The sequence below is a fragment of the Pseudonaja textilis genome, chromosome 1 (genome assembly GCF_049901715.1).
Source record: "Pseudonaja textilis isolate UNSWEBS1 chromosome 1, rPseTex1.2, whole genome shotgun sequence".
Lineage (NCBI taxonomy): Eukaryota > Metazoa > Chordata > Lepidosauria > Squamata > Elapidae > Pseudonaja > Pseudonaja textilis.
The window spans coordinates 265,485,207-265,501,667 of NC_141990.1; the positions used below are offsets into that span (position 1 = coordinate 265,485,207).

The 16,461-nt window shown below is 38.4% G+C and overlaps 1 protein-coding gene across 43 annotated transcripts in view; it reads left to right on the forward strand.

Annotated features, from left to right (window-relative positions):
* Positions 1 to 16,461, forward strand: part of GPHN (gephyrin) — a 224,934-nt gene that overhangs the window by 55,153 nt on the left and 153,320 nt on the right. For 40 of the 43 annotated variants that reach the window (XM_026708419.2, XM_026708427.2, XM_087921648.1 and 37 more), the window contains one exon: positions 14,741 to 14,798. The exons of the other annotated variants lie outside the window; for them this stretch is intronic. In XM_026708419.2, the coding sequence (XP_026564204.1) occupies positions 14,741 to 14,798 (58 nt within the window). The remainder of the gene's footprint in view (positions 1 to 14,740; positions 14,799 to 16,461) is intronic. 43 annotated transcript variants of the gene reach the window in all.

The following is a 16,461-nucleotide window of genomic DNA, read 5'->3' on the forward strand; positions in this document are numbered from 1 at the left end:
TGAAGAAGACAATAAATATCACTGAGTTGACTGCACACATGGAGGCAGGGGTCTTGAGGTGCAGGGCAGCAAAGTGACTGGGTTGAGGTGGCCTGAGCTTCCTGGAGCAACTATTTTACACCATACTATAGGAATTTCCTGGGTATTTGGTGCTTTTGGGACACAACAGCCATGTACCATCTAGGCCAGTAGTCGCAAACCTTTCTCAGCTCCCGTGCCGCTAATTGCGCGTGTGCTCGTGTGTGCGCACTCGTGTGCCAGCACCTAGAAGGCAATGTGTGCTGGGCCTGCCCACCGCCACTGCGCATATGTGCACGATCCCCCTGCAGCGCACTGCACATCTGCATATGCACGCATGATCCCCTTGCTGGATGCCATGCGTGTGTGCACGATCCCCTTGCTGGACACCGCACAATCACCCCTGCAGTGCGTCACGCGTTTGCACATGCGCGTGCGATCACCCCCCACACCATCCATCTGCTCATGCATGTGTGATCCCCCAGTGTGCGCTGCGCATTCCTGCACCCCTCTGCCCCCCCGCCCATGCGTGCCAAATACCTGACAATCAGCTGTTGGGCGGCGGCGCGCGCGCATGCGCAATGGGGCTCTTCTGGGCAAGCTCTCGCGTGCCAGGGGAAATGGCTCTGCATGCCACTTCCGGCACACATGCCATAGGTTCGTCATCATGGATCTAGGCTGAGCCAGGCTGGACTGGCTGAGGAATCCACGGGTGATTCTGGCTATGCATTGCAGTTCAGGGGTTTCTTGCAGCCCCAGAGCCACATTGTTTCAAGACTCCCCTGAGCTGAAATGAATTCTTTCCTGGGCCTCCCTGCACTCGTACTACCTTGCAGTACCCCCACACATATACATAGTTGTGTGTAGCCTGAGGTGGACCTCCCAGGGTCTCTCCTTTTCCAGCAGCCCCAAGCTTCTTACTTGGAAAATCCTCTACTTCCCATGTACCTACTCACATATATGGACTTACAAAGACAACTAGGGCTGCTGGGATTACTGTTGCAAAGCATTGGGGTCACGTGACATCACGCTTTGTGACCACATTGCTTCATAATAAAAAATTAAGTCCCAGTTGTTCACTGGTGTTATGTATATGTAAATAACGCAATTGGGTTGACAATATATAAACTACAGATATATATGTTTGTAGCTTTAAGGAAAAATGCTGTAATGTATTATGCTGTGTTCTAGTTGGTTAATTATGCTACAAGTTGCCATAAGATCATGGTTTAATGCTCTTTTTCTTTTTCACTGATGATCCCTCTTAATACTGATACTGACTGACTTCGGACCGATACTGACTAACCCTGTTTATTTTGATATTCTGTTGATATAGAAGATTATTTGTTGCATTATGGTTTGATATTTGTCTGCTGTAAAAGACATGGAACCGGTAAGAAGACTTTATAGCTAGATGTAAGAAGTCTTTATAATTGGATATTTCTGGATTGTTAAAAAAACGTGTACAACATGGACTGTGCTATTTCTTCAAGTAAACATTAATACAACTTGTTTAACTCAGTGTGGCTGTATATTTCTTCATAACTGTTCTCATAAATTGTTTTCCATGTGCATCTCCTTTTTATACAAGGGTTACTCTGCACATATCCTAACAACTGGGATTTTCAAAGCCATTGAGAATAGTTTTGCTTTTAATCTAATTAATCTTCCTATCTGTCACTTTAAAGAAGTGACTTCCATAGTTAAATCATTTGAACCAAACTAAAATCACTAAACAAGCAAAGGTGTTTTTTCCTCCTCTTATTTGATAATGGTAGAACCATTTTAAGAATCTATTTATATTTGCAAGTAGTATGGAGTTTAGAAATTTTTGAGAATTAAAACCTTAACTACAATATAAGTACTTAAAAATCATCCACACAGTTCACTGGGTTATAGGAGCCGTAAGATTTGAAAAAAATGTGGTTAAAATATTTTTCATTTCATTTTTTTAGAGTTTTAGATAATGCAATTTCCTGTTCTATTTAGCTATTCATTATTAGGATGCATTTTTCCAATAGCAAGCAACTTCTGTGTCAACATCCATGAAAAAAATAAGATTTTATGAGTCAAATTATTTTTTCATATTAAAAATGATAATAAAATTTAATATTTTGCCATTTGGGGGTGTTTAATCACTAGTGCAGAATTGTCTCCCAGAGTTCAGTAATAGTAGGTCAATGAAACCACCAATATCGAGAGGAACAATGATTGCCACAAATTTTTAAACAATTAGCAAGCATTGTTGAACATGCATGCAATAAATCCTTGAGTTTACAAATTAATGATGTGGAAGAAAACAGTTGGATGTGAATGAGACTTTATGCATCATTTTACTCATTTAAAATAGCAAAGGGCATATAATACATTCACAAAAGCATACAGTGTACAGACAACTTTTGCAATTGAATGTGAACTCATTAAAATGAAGTATATCAAACATTTACTATTTTAATATTACCTGTATTAAGTGCCATTTATATATTCATCAAAGTTCTTTGTTATTTAATTCAAAATGAACTTGAAAAGATAATTGCAGTGTTTGCTTCTGAGCAAGCATCTCTAAATTTATTAGTTTATGAACTGTAAATTTGATTAGTTTGATTTGCACAATCATTTCTGTTCTATCTAATATAATTCAGTTTTTTTTTTCATTAAAATAATATTTTTGTTGTATTTAATTGTGTGGAATGGCCTGTCGTGCCATTTTAGGGCTGCTCATTCACCTTTGGTCCCCCTTGGTGCTCGGGTCTCACCTGTGTCTCCAAGTAGCTATAACATGCACAGCATTCACACTATGAGAAAATACCTCAGCAGACAGGCTAAACCAGGTGAGGGTAGCTGACAGGGCTTCAACTCTTGGTAAGGTAAAGGATTTGTCTATCCCAATATGAAACACCTGGTCCTGGCAGATTGAGCCAAGGAGACTGATCAACAATCCAGCGAGCAAGAAAGCAGGCCCAGCAGGTGTTGTGAAAAACTAAAAACATGGCAGACATTTAGACGTCATGATCATCCAATGCAGCAGGAGAGGTCACCATCCACAATTGTTGTCCATGCCGCTGGATTAAGTTATTTTCTGCCAAGAGAGTGGGACTGCTCCTGTACAGTGGCTGGCTTAAAACATCGTCATATAAAAATTTATGTTGTACAATTCATCTTCATCTACAACCCATCTCCAATTCACTTCAGTTCCAAACCTAATTGAGTCCTGCAGCAGTGGTGTGTGTGTGTGTGCGCGCACGCCAAAGCAACAAGTGCAGATGACCACTGATAGTTGTATTCACAAACCTGAACATGGATGGCTTTTGGACCTTTGGTTATACCTGGGGCATCAGAAGACCTTCAACAGCATCCAGGGCAGAGGTGGTATTCAGCCGGTTCGGACCGTTTCTGGAGTACCAGTAACGGAAATTTTGAGTAGATTGGAAAACTGGAAAATACCACCTCTGGCTGGCCCTGCCCACCCACCCCCACCGTTACCTCCTATATTCCCTTGTTTTTTAGCTCAGCTGATTCGTGCTGCAGAGTGGATTGCTGCACCTCAGCTGCGCTAAAAAAAACAGCACAGCTCACCAGGGTTGATACAGAGGGCGGTCGTTGAGCCTGAAGCATGCTCTCAGAACCAGTAGGAAAAAATCTGGAAACCCACCACTGATCCAGGGTGATTGGGCAGCTCTTTTTAGGATAGCATTGTCTATCCTCATATGAAAGAGAAGGGTTAGAAGAGGTTCCCTAAACATTGCCTGCCCCACAATATCTGGCCAGCTAACTGGCCAGATTATCTCATCAGTCAAGAATCAAGAAAAATCAAGCAAAACTTATCATTGGAGCCTGAAATGCCTGCATGTTGCTGGATCCTGAAAAGGTATCAAAGCCTGAAAGATAAACAGCAGCATCAGCAGACTGCAAGACCTGGGCCAAGTCCAAAATTTTTAAGATGAACTTAATGAAAAATTATCCAGCAATTTACTGCTTGTAGGAACTTGTTTTGAAAAATTGACACAGCTTAAAGATGTTATCACACAGACTGTGTTACAGACTGTAACAGCTGTACAGTACTTCAAGTAAAAACCTGGACTGATCAAGACTGGTTTTATGAAAACCAAGACCATCTCAGCAGCTCTCAGTCCAAGAACAAGGCCTATGCAGACTGGCAGAATGATCCATCATCTATCGCAAAGAAAGTTAAATTTAAATACCTGCAATACAAAGTACAGGTGGAACTGCAAGAAATGGAGGACAAGTGGTGGCAGAGAAAGACATAACAGGTATAACACGCATGCTAGCAGTTCTTCTCAGGCTCACGACCAGTGAACCCCTTGTCAACGAAAGTGCAGCCCACCTCTAAAGAGCAGATGGCAGTCATTACTAGGAGGGTCTTTATGCAACTTTGCATTGTGCATCAGTTCCATGCTTACCTGGATCCTTAGGCCCCGTGCATGGCCACTCAAACCCTAGTCATCTCTTGGTTGGATTGCTGAAATACGCTCTATAATGGGACTATTCTTGAAGGGTATTTGGTAGCTGCAGCTGATGCAGAAAGCTTCTGTGTGCAAAGATAGTGATCAGAGTTGATACTGATTCTCAGATACTACTATGCTCTTTGACCTGACCAGCATCCTGAACAAAACTAAAGTACTTTACCAGCCCGTGCTAAATATCACTCCTGTAAAATCAAAAATCTCTATTGACAAACCTAGCTGACAAATGTAAATAACTCCAATACTTGGGAAGCATCATTTTGAGTGATGGGACTTCGTTAAGTAAATTTACCCCAGAATCAATAAGACTAGCCAAATTTGGGGGCAACTGTGTTTTAAGTGCCCAACCAACCCAACATCTATATCTACACAAAGCTGAAAATCTACAGAATTGTGATTGTGAACCATTGACTCTGGATCAACAATGCATCAAACAACTGGAGAAATTCCGCATGCACATGCTCTGTTCTATCCTTGGTATTCATTAGCAAGCCCATGTCTCCAACCTGGAAGTCTTGGATTGTGTGAAGTCTGCCAGCATTGGGTCCCTAATAATCAGAGCCATAATGCAGTGGGTGGGATATATTGTCAGAACGGATGACCACTATATATCCCTTTACTTGCTCTGTTCTGAAGACTGGAAAGTGACTTCCTGGTAATCCATAAAAGTGCTAAAACAACTGTGAAGGAAATCCTCTGCCACTGTGACACTGGCTAAGGGAGTTAGAAGCTGAGACTGCTGACAGAACCCACTGGTCCTTTGTGCTACAGAGCCTTCATTGGCTTTGAAGATAGGCACTGACAAAAACTGATAGAAAACCGACATCACAGAATAAGACCCACATTTATTAATACAATGGATTTCTAATGGGTTTCCATTGTGCTAGAGTCTGTGATTCCAGATTGGGACTGCAGAGCTATCCTTGTCTCCACAAATCTTCGACTCCAAAGGACTATCTATATGTGAGACATATTTTTTTGAATAAACTTAGTAATCTTGATGCAATACAATGCTTTAGGAAAAACAGGAACTTTTCCAGTGAGAATGTCCTGATAAGATCTAAGAAATGTTGTAAAGAAATGTCGAGGTCTTCCAGAAGATCATTTATACTTAGCAAAAGGATTAAGCAAGGAGAAGTTGGGATTTCTGCATTTAATCCAAAAGCTAGCTGTGTACTAAACTTAGAGTGCTTATTTTGGAGTGAAATATGGTCACAGCAGATGCTGAGATTTAAGACATTTCTGTTCCTTACAGTTTACAACTTTACTCCATCCCAGTTCCATAGATGTTATTTGTTTATTTTCTACTCTTTTCCTGCAGACATGTGGTCAATGAAAAACCGATGGTCACCTTGAAAGTAACAATGTCTTCCACACAAATAGATTACCTATAAAAATTAAATTTGTAGTCCTTTTGTAATAATGATTTTGATTCCCTCTTATTGGCCTTACTAATGGCAAATAGTATTGGTGTTACTTCAGTTGAAAAAGTAGTCCAGGTTCAAATACTTTTCTTTATTAAATCTGATGGAGCCTGCAAAAAAAACAAACCCTGTCTTAATAACTTGCTCTTTTCCAAAGATCTAATTGACTACTCTTCAGCAACTGTGCTTTGGGTGTTGTCCACAGATACATCAAATTATTTCTCTTCTGAAAGTTGATGTCTGAAAAGTATTTCAAAAAAGTGTCACATAATCTGTCCCTTCTGGTCTGTGGATACAGGACTTTATATCAAATTCTCTGTTGTCTACAAAAAAGATGGTGGTTTATGATCTATCTATATAGTGTCTTCAACTGGGGGCAATTTAGTGGCCTAATACTCCAGGTCAAATCCCCATAACTGCAAAAAGAGTAGCGCACAATCATCTGTCTAAATTATTTTTCATATTATACGTATATACAGTACAAACACATATATATGAAACCCTTTCTTCATATTCTATGTACAGCATAAATGCTTTCTTGGGATTAAAGTTTCAGAGAGTTTTCTTTTTAAGCACTAACGTGTGGTCTCTTGTGTCACCTTTTATCCTGCGATATTATAATTGTATATGGGAATGACCTTGAGATGCAGGAGACAGAGCTGGTAACTGGATAACTGGCATGTCGAAGATACCTCGGGCCACAAAAAGAGGGAGGGTGTGAGAAATGTTTCCAAAAAAAACCAAAAAACCCCTCCCTAGTTTTCCAGAAAGTAAAACAAAAGAAGGGGAAAATACTTTCACTCTTGAGAATTTCTGTTAATATAACCTTACAATAAAGATAATGGTACATAAAGAAACACTGGCAGTATTTCTTATCTGGGCTATATCATGGAGCTAAAAGATATCAAGGATACAACTTTAGCTTTGCATAGATAATTAGCTTATACTTACCCTCTCATCTTCCATTTTTTATTTTGGGTGATTTTTTTTTGAGAGGGCGGGGAGAAACTATACAGATAATCCTCAACTTAAAACCACAATTGAGCCCAAAATTTCTATTGCTAAGCAAGACAGTTTTTGAGTTTGCCCCATTTTACAATTTTTCTTGACCCCATTGTTAAGTGAATCACTGAAATTAAGTTAGTAACACAGTTGTTATAATCTGACTTCCCCATTTACTTGTTTGTCAGAAAGTCACAAAAGATGATCACACTGCAGCTGTCATAAATATGAGTCAGTTGCCAAGTATCTGAATTTTAATCACATGACGCTGGGGCTGCAACAGTTATAAGTGCGAAAAATGGTCATAAAAATTGTCACATTTTTTAATGCCTGGTAACTTTGACCAATCACTCAGTGAACTATTATTAAGTTGAGGACTGCCTGTATAGGGTATCTTCAAACTTTCATCTCACTTAGGCCTCAAATCTGTTGTGTAAATAATGTTTCCAATTCATTGGAGTTTGGTTTGATTCAATTCAATGTTGGGTTGGGGTTTGCTCCATAACAGGCTATCCATTTTGACTACCAAAATTAGATATAGTGTGTTAAAATATCCTCTTTCGTTTGAGGCTGTATAGCATGTCCTTCTCAAGGCTGCAAATAAGATTCCTTCAAATTGACAAGTTTGACAAATTTTTCTTCTAAGTTGCCCAAATTTTTCTCCTCATGCCTCTTGAAGCATGCCGCTTATCTTGATCTCACTTGCTCCTCATATTTTGATAACAGATATAGCCCAAATTACAATTCTTGTAATTGTCAGTGTTCCAACTAACCAACTCCAAACCAATAAACTCTGAGACAAAAATTTCCTCAAAGTTCCATTTTATTTGAGTTGTCCTATTAGCACATCTGGGAAACCCGAATCTGAGAGTTCCAGGTTATCCCTTCCCAAAAGAAAATCAAAGATCCACCCCCTGTATCCATCAGTCCATCACATGGCCCAATCAAATCTTCGTCCCAACTGGAGACATCCCTCCAGTCACTCCGCTCCAGGTACAGGGAAACATGTCCTTGACTCTCAGAGAAAGAATGTTGTTGGGTCTAATCTTCTACCTCACTATGAAATCCCCTCTTCCAAATTCCCAGGCACTGAATGTGGCAGCCTCAAAACTTCCAAGTAAAAAATGGCTCCCAAGACTGACAGTAATGTTCAAATTTTATTGGAATCAAGAAATGGCTGGCTAATATTTTAGCTTTTTGGAATTTCTTGTTGACTACAAGGTGCTCAGGTTTTTTTAGCCAATCTTTTAAAATCTTTTTTTAATAAAACGGAACCTATATTGCTATAGGTGGCATAGAACAACATTGCAACCATTTTCTATATTTGCAGAGAAACCTAAACTCACTCCAAAATTATCCATTGGTGCATTTCTTTTCCAGTCTGGCTTGTGTTTTGCTTGCAATCAGGTCTCCTATGATTGCCAACATTTCAGCAAGTTTGTTATTATTGTGGTCTTCACTTAATGATGATTTGCTTAGTGACCATTCAAAGTTATAATGGGCTTTCTCCAAATCTTCATATGACCCAATTCCAGACTTCCCAGGGTCGTATATATCCCCACAGTCACACAATTACATTTTGGGTAGCTGGCAACCAGCTCATCTTTATGGCTTTATTGGTAGTTTGCAGCCTTTTCACCCATAAAATTAAATTAATTTGCTTAATGACCACGATGTTCACTTAATGAAAGCAGCACATGCTTAAAGACCACTGCAAAAAATGTTGTAAAATTGGATCTGGTGATGTGGGTGCCTCAATTTATGACTAACATGACTTACAATTGAAATTCCAGGTTCCATTATAGTTGTAAGTCGAGGATTACCGGTAAACAAAATAATCTGTGAAGTGTAAAAGTTTCTGTTCCAGGATGAGCACTGGCAGAACTTTGCTAAAAACCTTATATCTTTATCACTCATAGATAGAGTCTATCCTGTTCATTTTTCTGTCAATTCTGCTGATTATGAAGGCACCCGAATGGCCATTTCAGATATAAACACAGTTCACTTATGGTTAAGACAATCTGGTTGTCAGTATTTCTATTTTTTTTTCTTTCTTGAAAATATTTTCTCCATTTCCTGTGATAAGATGTATCTTCATATTTAGGTCAGTGGCAGCTCTGTGTCCTCAATCAGACCATGAAGCAATTAGAGATTACTAAATTTGATTGCAAAAGCCATCATGAAGTCCTTTAGTAATTCCCACTGCCCTTTTAATAATTTTCTACACTAATTCCCTGGTTCTTTACATCAAAGATAGCTTTTGTTATGGTTGTTAGTTGAACATAGTGTACTGTACTGATGAAATAATTGCTGTTTGGATACTTAACCCTCCACCTAATCTTCCATAAGGTTGAGATGTTTGAGCTGAGTTAATTGTTAGAATGTTCTGAGTTAATCCAACTTTTCAAAAATTATTTTTTAAAAAATACGATAGACAAGAGATTGTGCCATATACAAGATACATCTGGGAAAAATAAGTTTATATGCATTAGAGCTGTGCAGTTCTTTGGATTCTAAGGCTAAAGGTGATTCAGAATGATTAGGTACACATACACACAAACACATATCCAAAATATGTATCTAAAGGTCCTTGAATTAAACGTGATCTTTGAATTAAACTTGTCTTTGTTCAGGAAAATAGATACAGTCGATTTAAGGAATTGCAAACAGATTGTATGCACCAGTGGTGGGATTCCAAAATTTTTACTACCGTTTCTGTGGTCGTGGCTTGAGTATGGTATGGCTTGGTGGGTGTGGCAGGGGAAGGTTACTGCAAAATCCCCATTCCGTCCCCACACCGCTAACCTGCCTTCCAGCTCCATTCTCCTGTGCAGGGCAACAAAAGAAGACCCAGCTGATCAGCTGGGACTCGGGAGGCAGAGAATAGATGGGAGTGGGGCCAGTCAGAGGTGATATTTGCTGGTTCTCCGAACTACTCAAAATTTTCTCTATCGGTTGTCCAGAACTGGTCAGAACCTGCTGAATTCTGGTATGTGCCCTCAAAATCCAAAGTAGCATTTTGTCTTCAAATTTAAAAAATTTCCAAGCTCTATTTATGCTTCAAGAGGAAAACTGTTTTTATTTTTTGGGTTAGTAAAAATGTCCTTAAATAATATGAACCAAGAGATTTATTTTAATTGAAGTGATATCTGAGGACTTGTGCAAATGACAACAGTAAAGCTGGATGAAGTTATTTTTAGACTGTTAACACTGAATTGAGGTGACTCATTTAGTAAGGTTTTCAAAATGAATTAGTGGCTCAGTTTGTTGTACAAATACAACATACACAATGTTTTAAACTACTCTAAGGCTTTACAATTATGTAAACTGAGGAATATCGCTAGATAACTTCTTTTCTAAAAATGATAGTATATACATTTAAATGTTTTTAAATAAAAATGTTCATGTGTCTTTGTAGCCACAAATCTTTCAGAACTTTAACAGATTTATTTTGTCTTTTTGTTTTATCCCTCCAGTTAAATCCTTAAAGACCTTAACAAAATTCTTTTATATACCCAGTAAGAAAAAATGAACCAAATCCATTTCCTAGTTCAATGGCTGTTTATCTCCTTTAGGATATAAATTATTTATCAATTCTACTTGTAGATCTATATCTTTCTTCATATCATTGCTTGCCATGTTAAATCTCCCTTCGACTAATCTCAGAATTATTCATTGCAGCATATTCTTGTTCTGTAGCTTCGTTACAGCATACTATCCATTTTATCAAGAAGTTTGTCTATGTTTTCAAACATAGATTGAGAAAAAATATGTTTAATTGCTTCTGTTATAAAATTCTGCTCTGTTCTTTTCTTTATCCTCTAGCTCTCTCTTCTGTCCAGAAGAGCCCATAAAATTCATGCTACTATCTGGTCATTTATTTGGTTTACTGGAATTCCTATAATAATTTTTCATTTATCGTTACTTTTATATAAAGATCGATCAATCAATTATTCATATATTTATTATTTTAGTAAAGTGTTAATTTAGAAATAAGAGGGTGATTTTTGTCCTTGGACTGGATCCTGCTTGTGGTGAATTACCTATGCATGTGGATCTTCCCTGATTTTCAGAAGAAGTCCGATGATGAAATAGAATAAGAAATGCTAGAATCCTGTTAGAGGAGGACAAAGGGTTTAGCTTGATTGAACATTGATAAGAGATTTTCTTAAGTATTCCCATTGGCAGGCTCAAAATGGGGATAAGATATCTGTCCCGGTCCTCCTTGATCTCTGAGTGGCCTTTGGTACCACCAGGCAAGCTGCACTGGCTCCTCATAGTCTTCTACATCTAATTGAAGATGCTGGATACTACCTAAAGAGGTCCACATGACAAATAATCAGCCTATTGGTGGGACAGCCTGTCAGCCATTGTTTCTGCCCACTGTACCAGGTCCAGCAAGGAAGACATGCTTCAAGTTCCATCATCAAACACGGCCATCTTGTTGAACCTTTGAGCTGTGCCTGCCCTGTGGAACTGCATTCCCCTAGAGATCCATATGTCTTTGAAGGCCTGGCTGTTTCCCAGGGATGTGGGTCAGGAATTAGATCAGCTCTGACTTTTTTGGTTGGAAGGTTAATTTTTATAAGGTGTCATGGTCTTACATTGTTATGGTGGTTTGAATCTTTGTACATGACCTAGAGTCACTGCTGTGAGGTGGGCAGTTCTGTAAATCAAATAAATACATACATTAATCTACCAATGCATATGTATAGCCATCTAAACTACAGTTCCTTGAGTTGAATTCATGATAGACTGTTTGAATCTCTATAGAATAACATTTGGCTACCTGACATTTCCAAAATGGATGAAACTGGTCATCTGGTACCTGCCCTCTGGTAGTCTGTGTAACTATTTTCAAATTCAGTATTAACATCCATTTTATTGTACACAGTTCATTAATAAAATATCAAAAATGATGGACCCTCAACTGCAACTTTTGAGAGCCAGTATGATATAGTGACAAGGAGCTGGGCTAGAACCTGGTAAACCATGAATTCTGGTCCTCTTTTGAACATAAAAACCAGTTGGATGATTTTGACCCAGTCCAACCGAAATCATCTCCCCTGTGGTAAGCAAAATAGAAAGCAGAAGCATTAGATAATGCATGCTGCTTTGAGTTGATCAGAAGTAAAATGAGATAAAAATCTAACAAATAATCACATAAGTTTGCAAATGACAATCACCTGAGGCCAAAAAAAAAGAGATTAATTTAGCAAGAAAAGGATTTCAAAGCAAAGATGGACTACAATCCTCGTACCGTGTTTCCCTGAAAATAAGACCCAATCTTATTTTCTTTTGGGCTTGAAAATAAGCACTCAGGCTTATTTTAGGGAGATCTTATTTTTTTTGATGTGCAGCAGGTGGTAAGCGGGTGGGGGGAGGGCAATGGGAATGTGAGCACAGCTTATTCTGGCCCTGCCCTCTCCGTCCCACTGTGTGCTTGCCTTCAGCTGCAATGGGCTTAGCTCACTGTGCGCTGCCCATGCTGCTGCTGGCCTTGGGGGAGAGCTCTTTGCCCTACTGGCAGCGCTGCTCTCAGATGCTCCTGCCTGGCGTATGGTGAGTTGTCCCAGATCTAAAACCTCTGGAGCGCTGCCAGCCTGCCAGTGCCACTTCGTAAGCGGCCACTGGTGGAACCATGCCGGCTATGCTGCCTGCCTGCTGCCACCTTTGGGCTGCTGAGCACTGGCCTGCACGCCTATTCGTTGCTGCAAGTGCTGGGCCTACAGCTACACTGTCCCTGTTGTTCTTCAGGCTCTGGCAGGCACTGCAACTCTCTTGTCAGCTGTACATGGCAAATGTGGGGCTGCCACTGGTCGCTTTCACTGTCTGCCTCACCTGCGGCAGCTCTGCATCCACCTGTCAATCCCCCCCTTTTCCTCCTGATATCCTTTCCTTGGGGAGCCCCGCATAGGCACACATCACAAAAATGCTCCCTCTGAAGCCTCCAGCTTTGCAATCCTGTGAAAACTGAGATGGACAGCTGGAGGAGTGGGAGCAAGAAGGGAAAGTGACAGCATGGACCTTTCTTGGCACAAAACTTCACAGAAAGCAAAATCAAAGCATGATGAGGGTGGGGATTTTCCTCTAAGTATGGTGTTAAAAAAGCCAGGGCCAGCAAGAATGCGCCAGAAACACCTCCAGGCACCCAGGGAGACAGAATGAGAGGCATGTTCCAGCCCTTGCTGGCTCAGCTGATCCGCGGGGCTACAATTAAGAAGCTGAGCCTCCATGAGGTGACCAGGAAAGGGAAGGGCTGCCTCCTGTGCTGGCCACCTCCACCCCCTTCACTATGGCTTATTTTTGGGGTAGGTCTTATATTAGGTCCATCCCAAAAATCAGGCTAGGGCTTGTTTACGGGATAAGTCGTATTTTTAGGGAAACATAGTAGCACAATACTTGAAAAATTTCTTACAATGGAATGACAATCCAATTTTGCTAAAGGCATTTTTTCTCTTTCCCTCAATCTGTCACTTACATTTTCTTTTCATTCCTTTCCCCTACATATCCCATTGACAGAACTACCCCAATCTATCCAGCCTTTGACTCTCCTCAACCATCATTATCAATGGCATGTCCTTATTCAGCAGATTCCAAAGCTCATTAAACCATACCTTTATTTTATGTATTTATCAAATATATTTAAGTGGTGGGTAGGTGTATCTTGGTTATGTATTTAAGTGAAGATATGAAGAAATGTACAGTATTAACTTGGATTATGTATGACTCACTCAAAACAAGTAGTAAAGAACAAGGGTTCGCATATGGAAAATTATAAGAATAAGATCTCTAAGAAGACTTAACAAGAATTGATTCAGAAAACACAAAGTCCTTCTTAGAACTAGAGATGGTTGTCATGTGAACTGGATGAAGCAATAGCACTCCAGGTACAAAGTACTTAGCGTATAGAGAGTACGCCCAGGTAAGACTAGCATAAAAGTTTAAACAATGGGTTTAAAATATTTTGGAGTTATTGCATAGCATTCTGAAAAACAAGTTTCTTTACAATTTTAATGTGATATACTAGAACAGATCTTGTAACTTTTTCAGTATATGTGATGCTGGCTATAACTCTTAAAGTATCCGTAAGTACTTCAAAAGTCTTGTGTTGCCGCGTGTCTGAGTAATAGAAAAGTTATTCTTTAAGTCTTCAAGGTTCATGGAATAGTTCTAGATTTTGACCAAGAAGGTACAGAAGGGATACAGTGAACAATTGCCATAGTTGGGCAAACAATCTGAATATGAATCTTCTCTGAAATAAATATAAAAAACCTCTTAAATAGAAGGCATGACATTCGAGACATACTGTGGTATTTGTATTCTACTCAAGGATTATTAGTAATATTAATATGTTACAGTTGAGCCTCTATTTTTTGATATTGTTAGAGTGGAATGGCAAACAATGTATTTTCATACATAAGATTTAAATAATACTCAAGCTGCTTGTACTATTTATTAACATCTGCTGCTTACACATGTCAAAAAGAAAATGGTAAAGAAACATTTGTAATATGCAAATAAGCAATTCAGCAAATATATATTCAACTTTTCAAACCTAATTGTAGTGAGATCCTCATTAAACCTTTCTGTGAACAAACACCCACTACATCTGGTTACATATAAGCCTCACTTATTTTCTTCAAGATGTTGTACGCTCTTGCTGCTATGCATAATTCCTTGGCCAGTCAAGTTTCATCCTAGATGTTAAGCACAAATATTGTTTTTATTGTTAATATTAACATATTTATTTCTTCATATGTTGACTGATGTGCCACTGGTTTTGAGAATATTTTCTTCTCCAAATTTCAGATTAGGTGGAACTGTATCTGCATACAAGATAGTGCCAGATGAAATAGAAGAAATCAAGGTATAGTGTTAATGATGCTACTTTTCAATTCTTTAGTATATTTGTAAACCTTAATATATAATTATGAATCATAATTCTTAATTTATCCAGTAAATGTTTTAATATTTGAATGTATTTTACTTCCACACTGTTAAAGACTTTTTAATGAAATCACAATGATTCTTGCATTAGTGAAATCAAGTGCTTCTTTCAACGAATAGTATAATATTGGGGTATAAGAGTTAATATTCTTTATTTTACCTATATTTCTGCAAAATTAGATTTAAATATCAATTAATGAATTGAACAATTGCTTTGGTATATATATATATACCAAATTTATACAGATAGTCCTTGACTCAAAACAGTTCATTTAATGACTGTTTGAAGTTACAACATCACTGAATAAAGTGACTTATGATTTCACAATTATGACCATTGTAGCATCCCCATGGTCACATAATCAAAATTTGGATGCTTGGCAACTGGTTCATATTTATGATGGTTGCAGTGTCCCCGGATCATGTGAACATCTTTTGCTATCTTCTGACAAAGTCAATGGGGAAGCCAGATTCACTTAACAACCAGGTTACTAACTTCACAACTGCAGTGATTCAATTATCAACTCTGGCAAGAAAAGTCGTAAAACAGGGCAAAATTCACTTAACAACTATCTCGCTTAGCAACAAATTTTGGGCTCAATTGTAGTTGTAAGTCGAGGACTACCTGTAATTGGTATACCAGTATACAATTGATATATGTTTAAAAAGTTACATGGATTGTGTTTTTTACTCAGTTAAATAGCACAAATGTAAGCTAACAAATGTAAGCTAACTTAAAAGTTAGATTTGGGTAATATAGTTTGCATTAATTTCTTTTCTCTGAAATTAAATATGTACATCTTCACCATGAAGTCCACACTATTACACATCAATCAAAATAAGTATGTATTTGCTTCAAAGATAACATAAATTACCAATAAAGGATAATATTTGTAGGTCAGGGTTGAAGTGAAGGGTCCTTGGTGCTCTCTGAGCTTGGTTGTTTTCTTGCAGATGTTTCATTACTCAAACTAGGTAACATCATCAGTGTTAGTCTAATGGTGCTAGTCTAACAGTGCTAGTGCAAGTAAAACAGTGTTAATATAACAGTGCTAATCATGTAAATTATGTATAGAATTTTATAGCATACATGCTGCTTAAGAGATTCATACAAATGCATGGGAACAGAGAGAGTCGGAAGTCAATACTTTTTTTCTTTTCCTTCTCCCCTCCCCACTTTTCTTTCCCCTTTTCCCCATTGTGTCCTATTATTTGTTTTCATATTTTTGTATTTCTTCTACAACCTAATAAAAATGTTTTTTTAAGAGATCCATACAAATGCTTAGGAATAGAAAACTTAGTTCTAAGAAATTTTCCAAATATACATTTGTGAAATCAGAAAACCATTCTTATTAATTAAATCATTTTTGCCTATTTATATTTAAAGTGTGCACAAGATACTGCTACTTCCATTAAAGGACTATATATGAAATTAGTGGATGTATATGTGGAAGTGCATTTTCCTAACAGTGGGACCATACCTATGGAATGATATCCTGTTCAAAATTAACTTACCTGTTTCTCTTTCTTCAGTGCTAACCTAAGCCATTGCCCTACTGCTTCCAAATGGTTTTGTAGTTAGT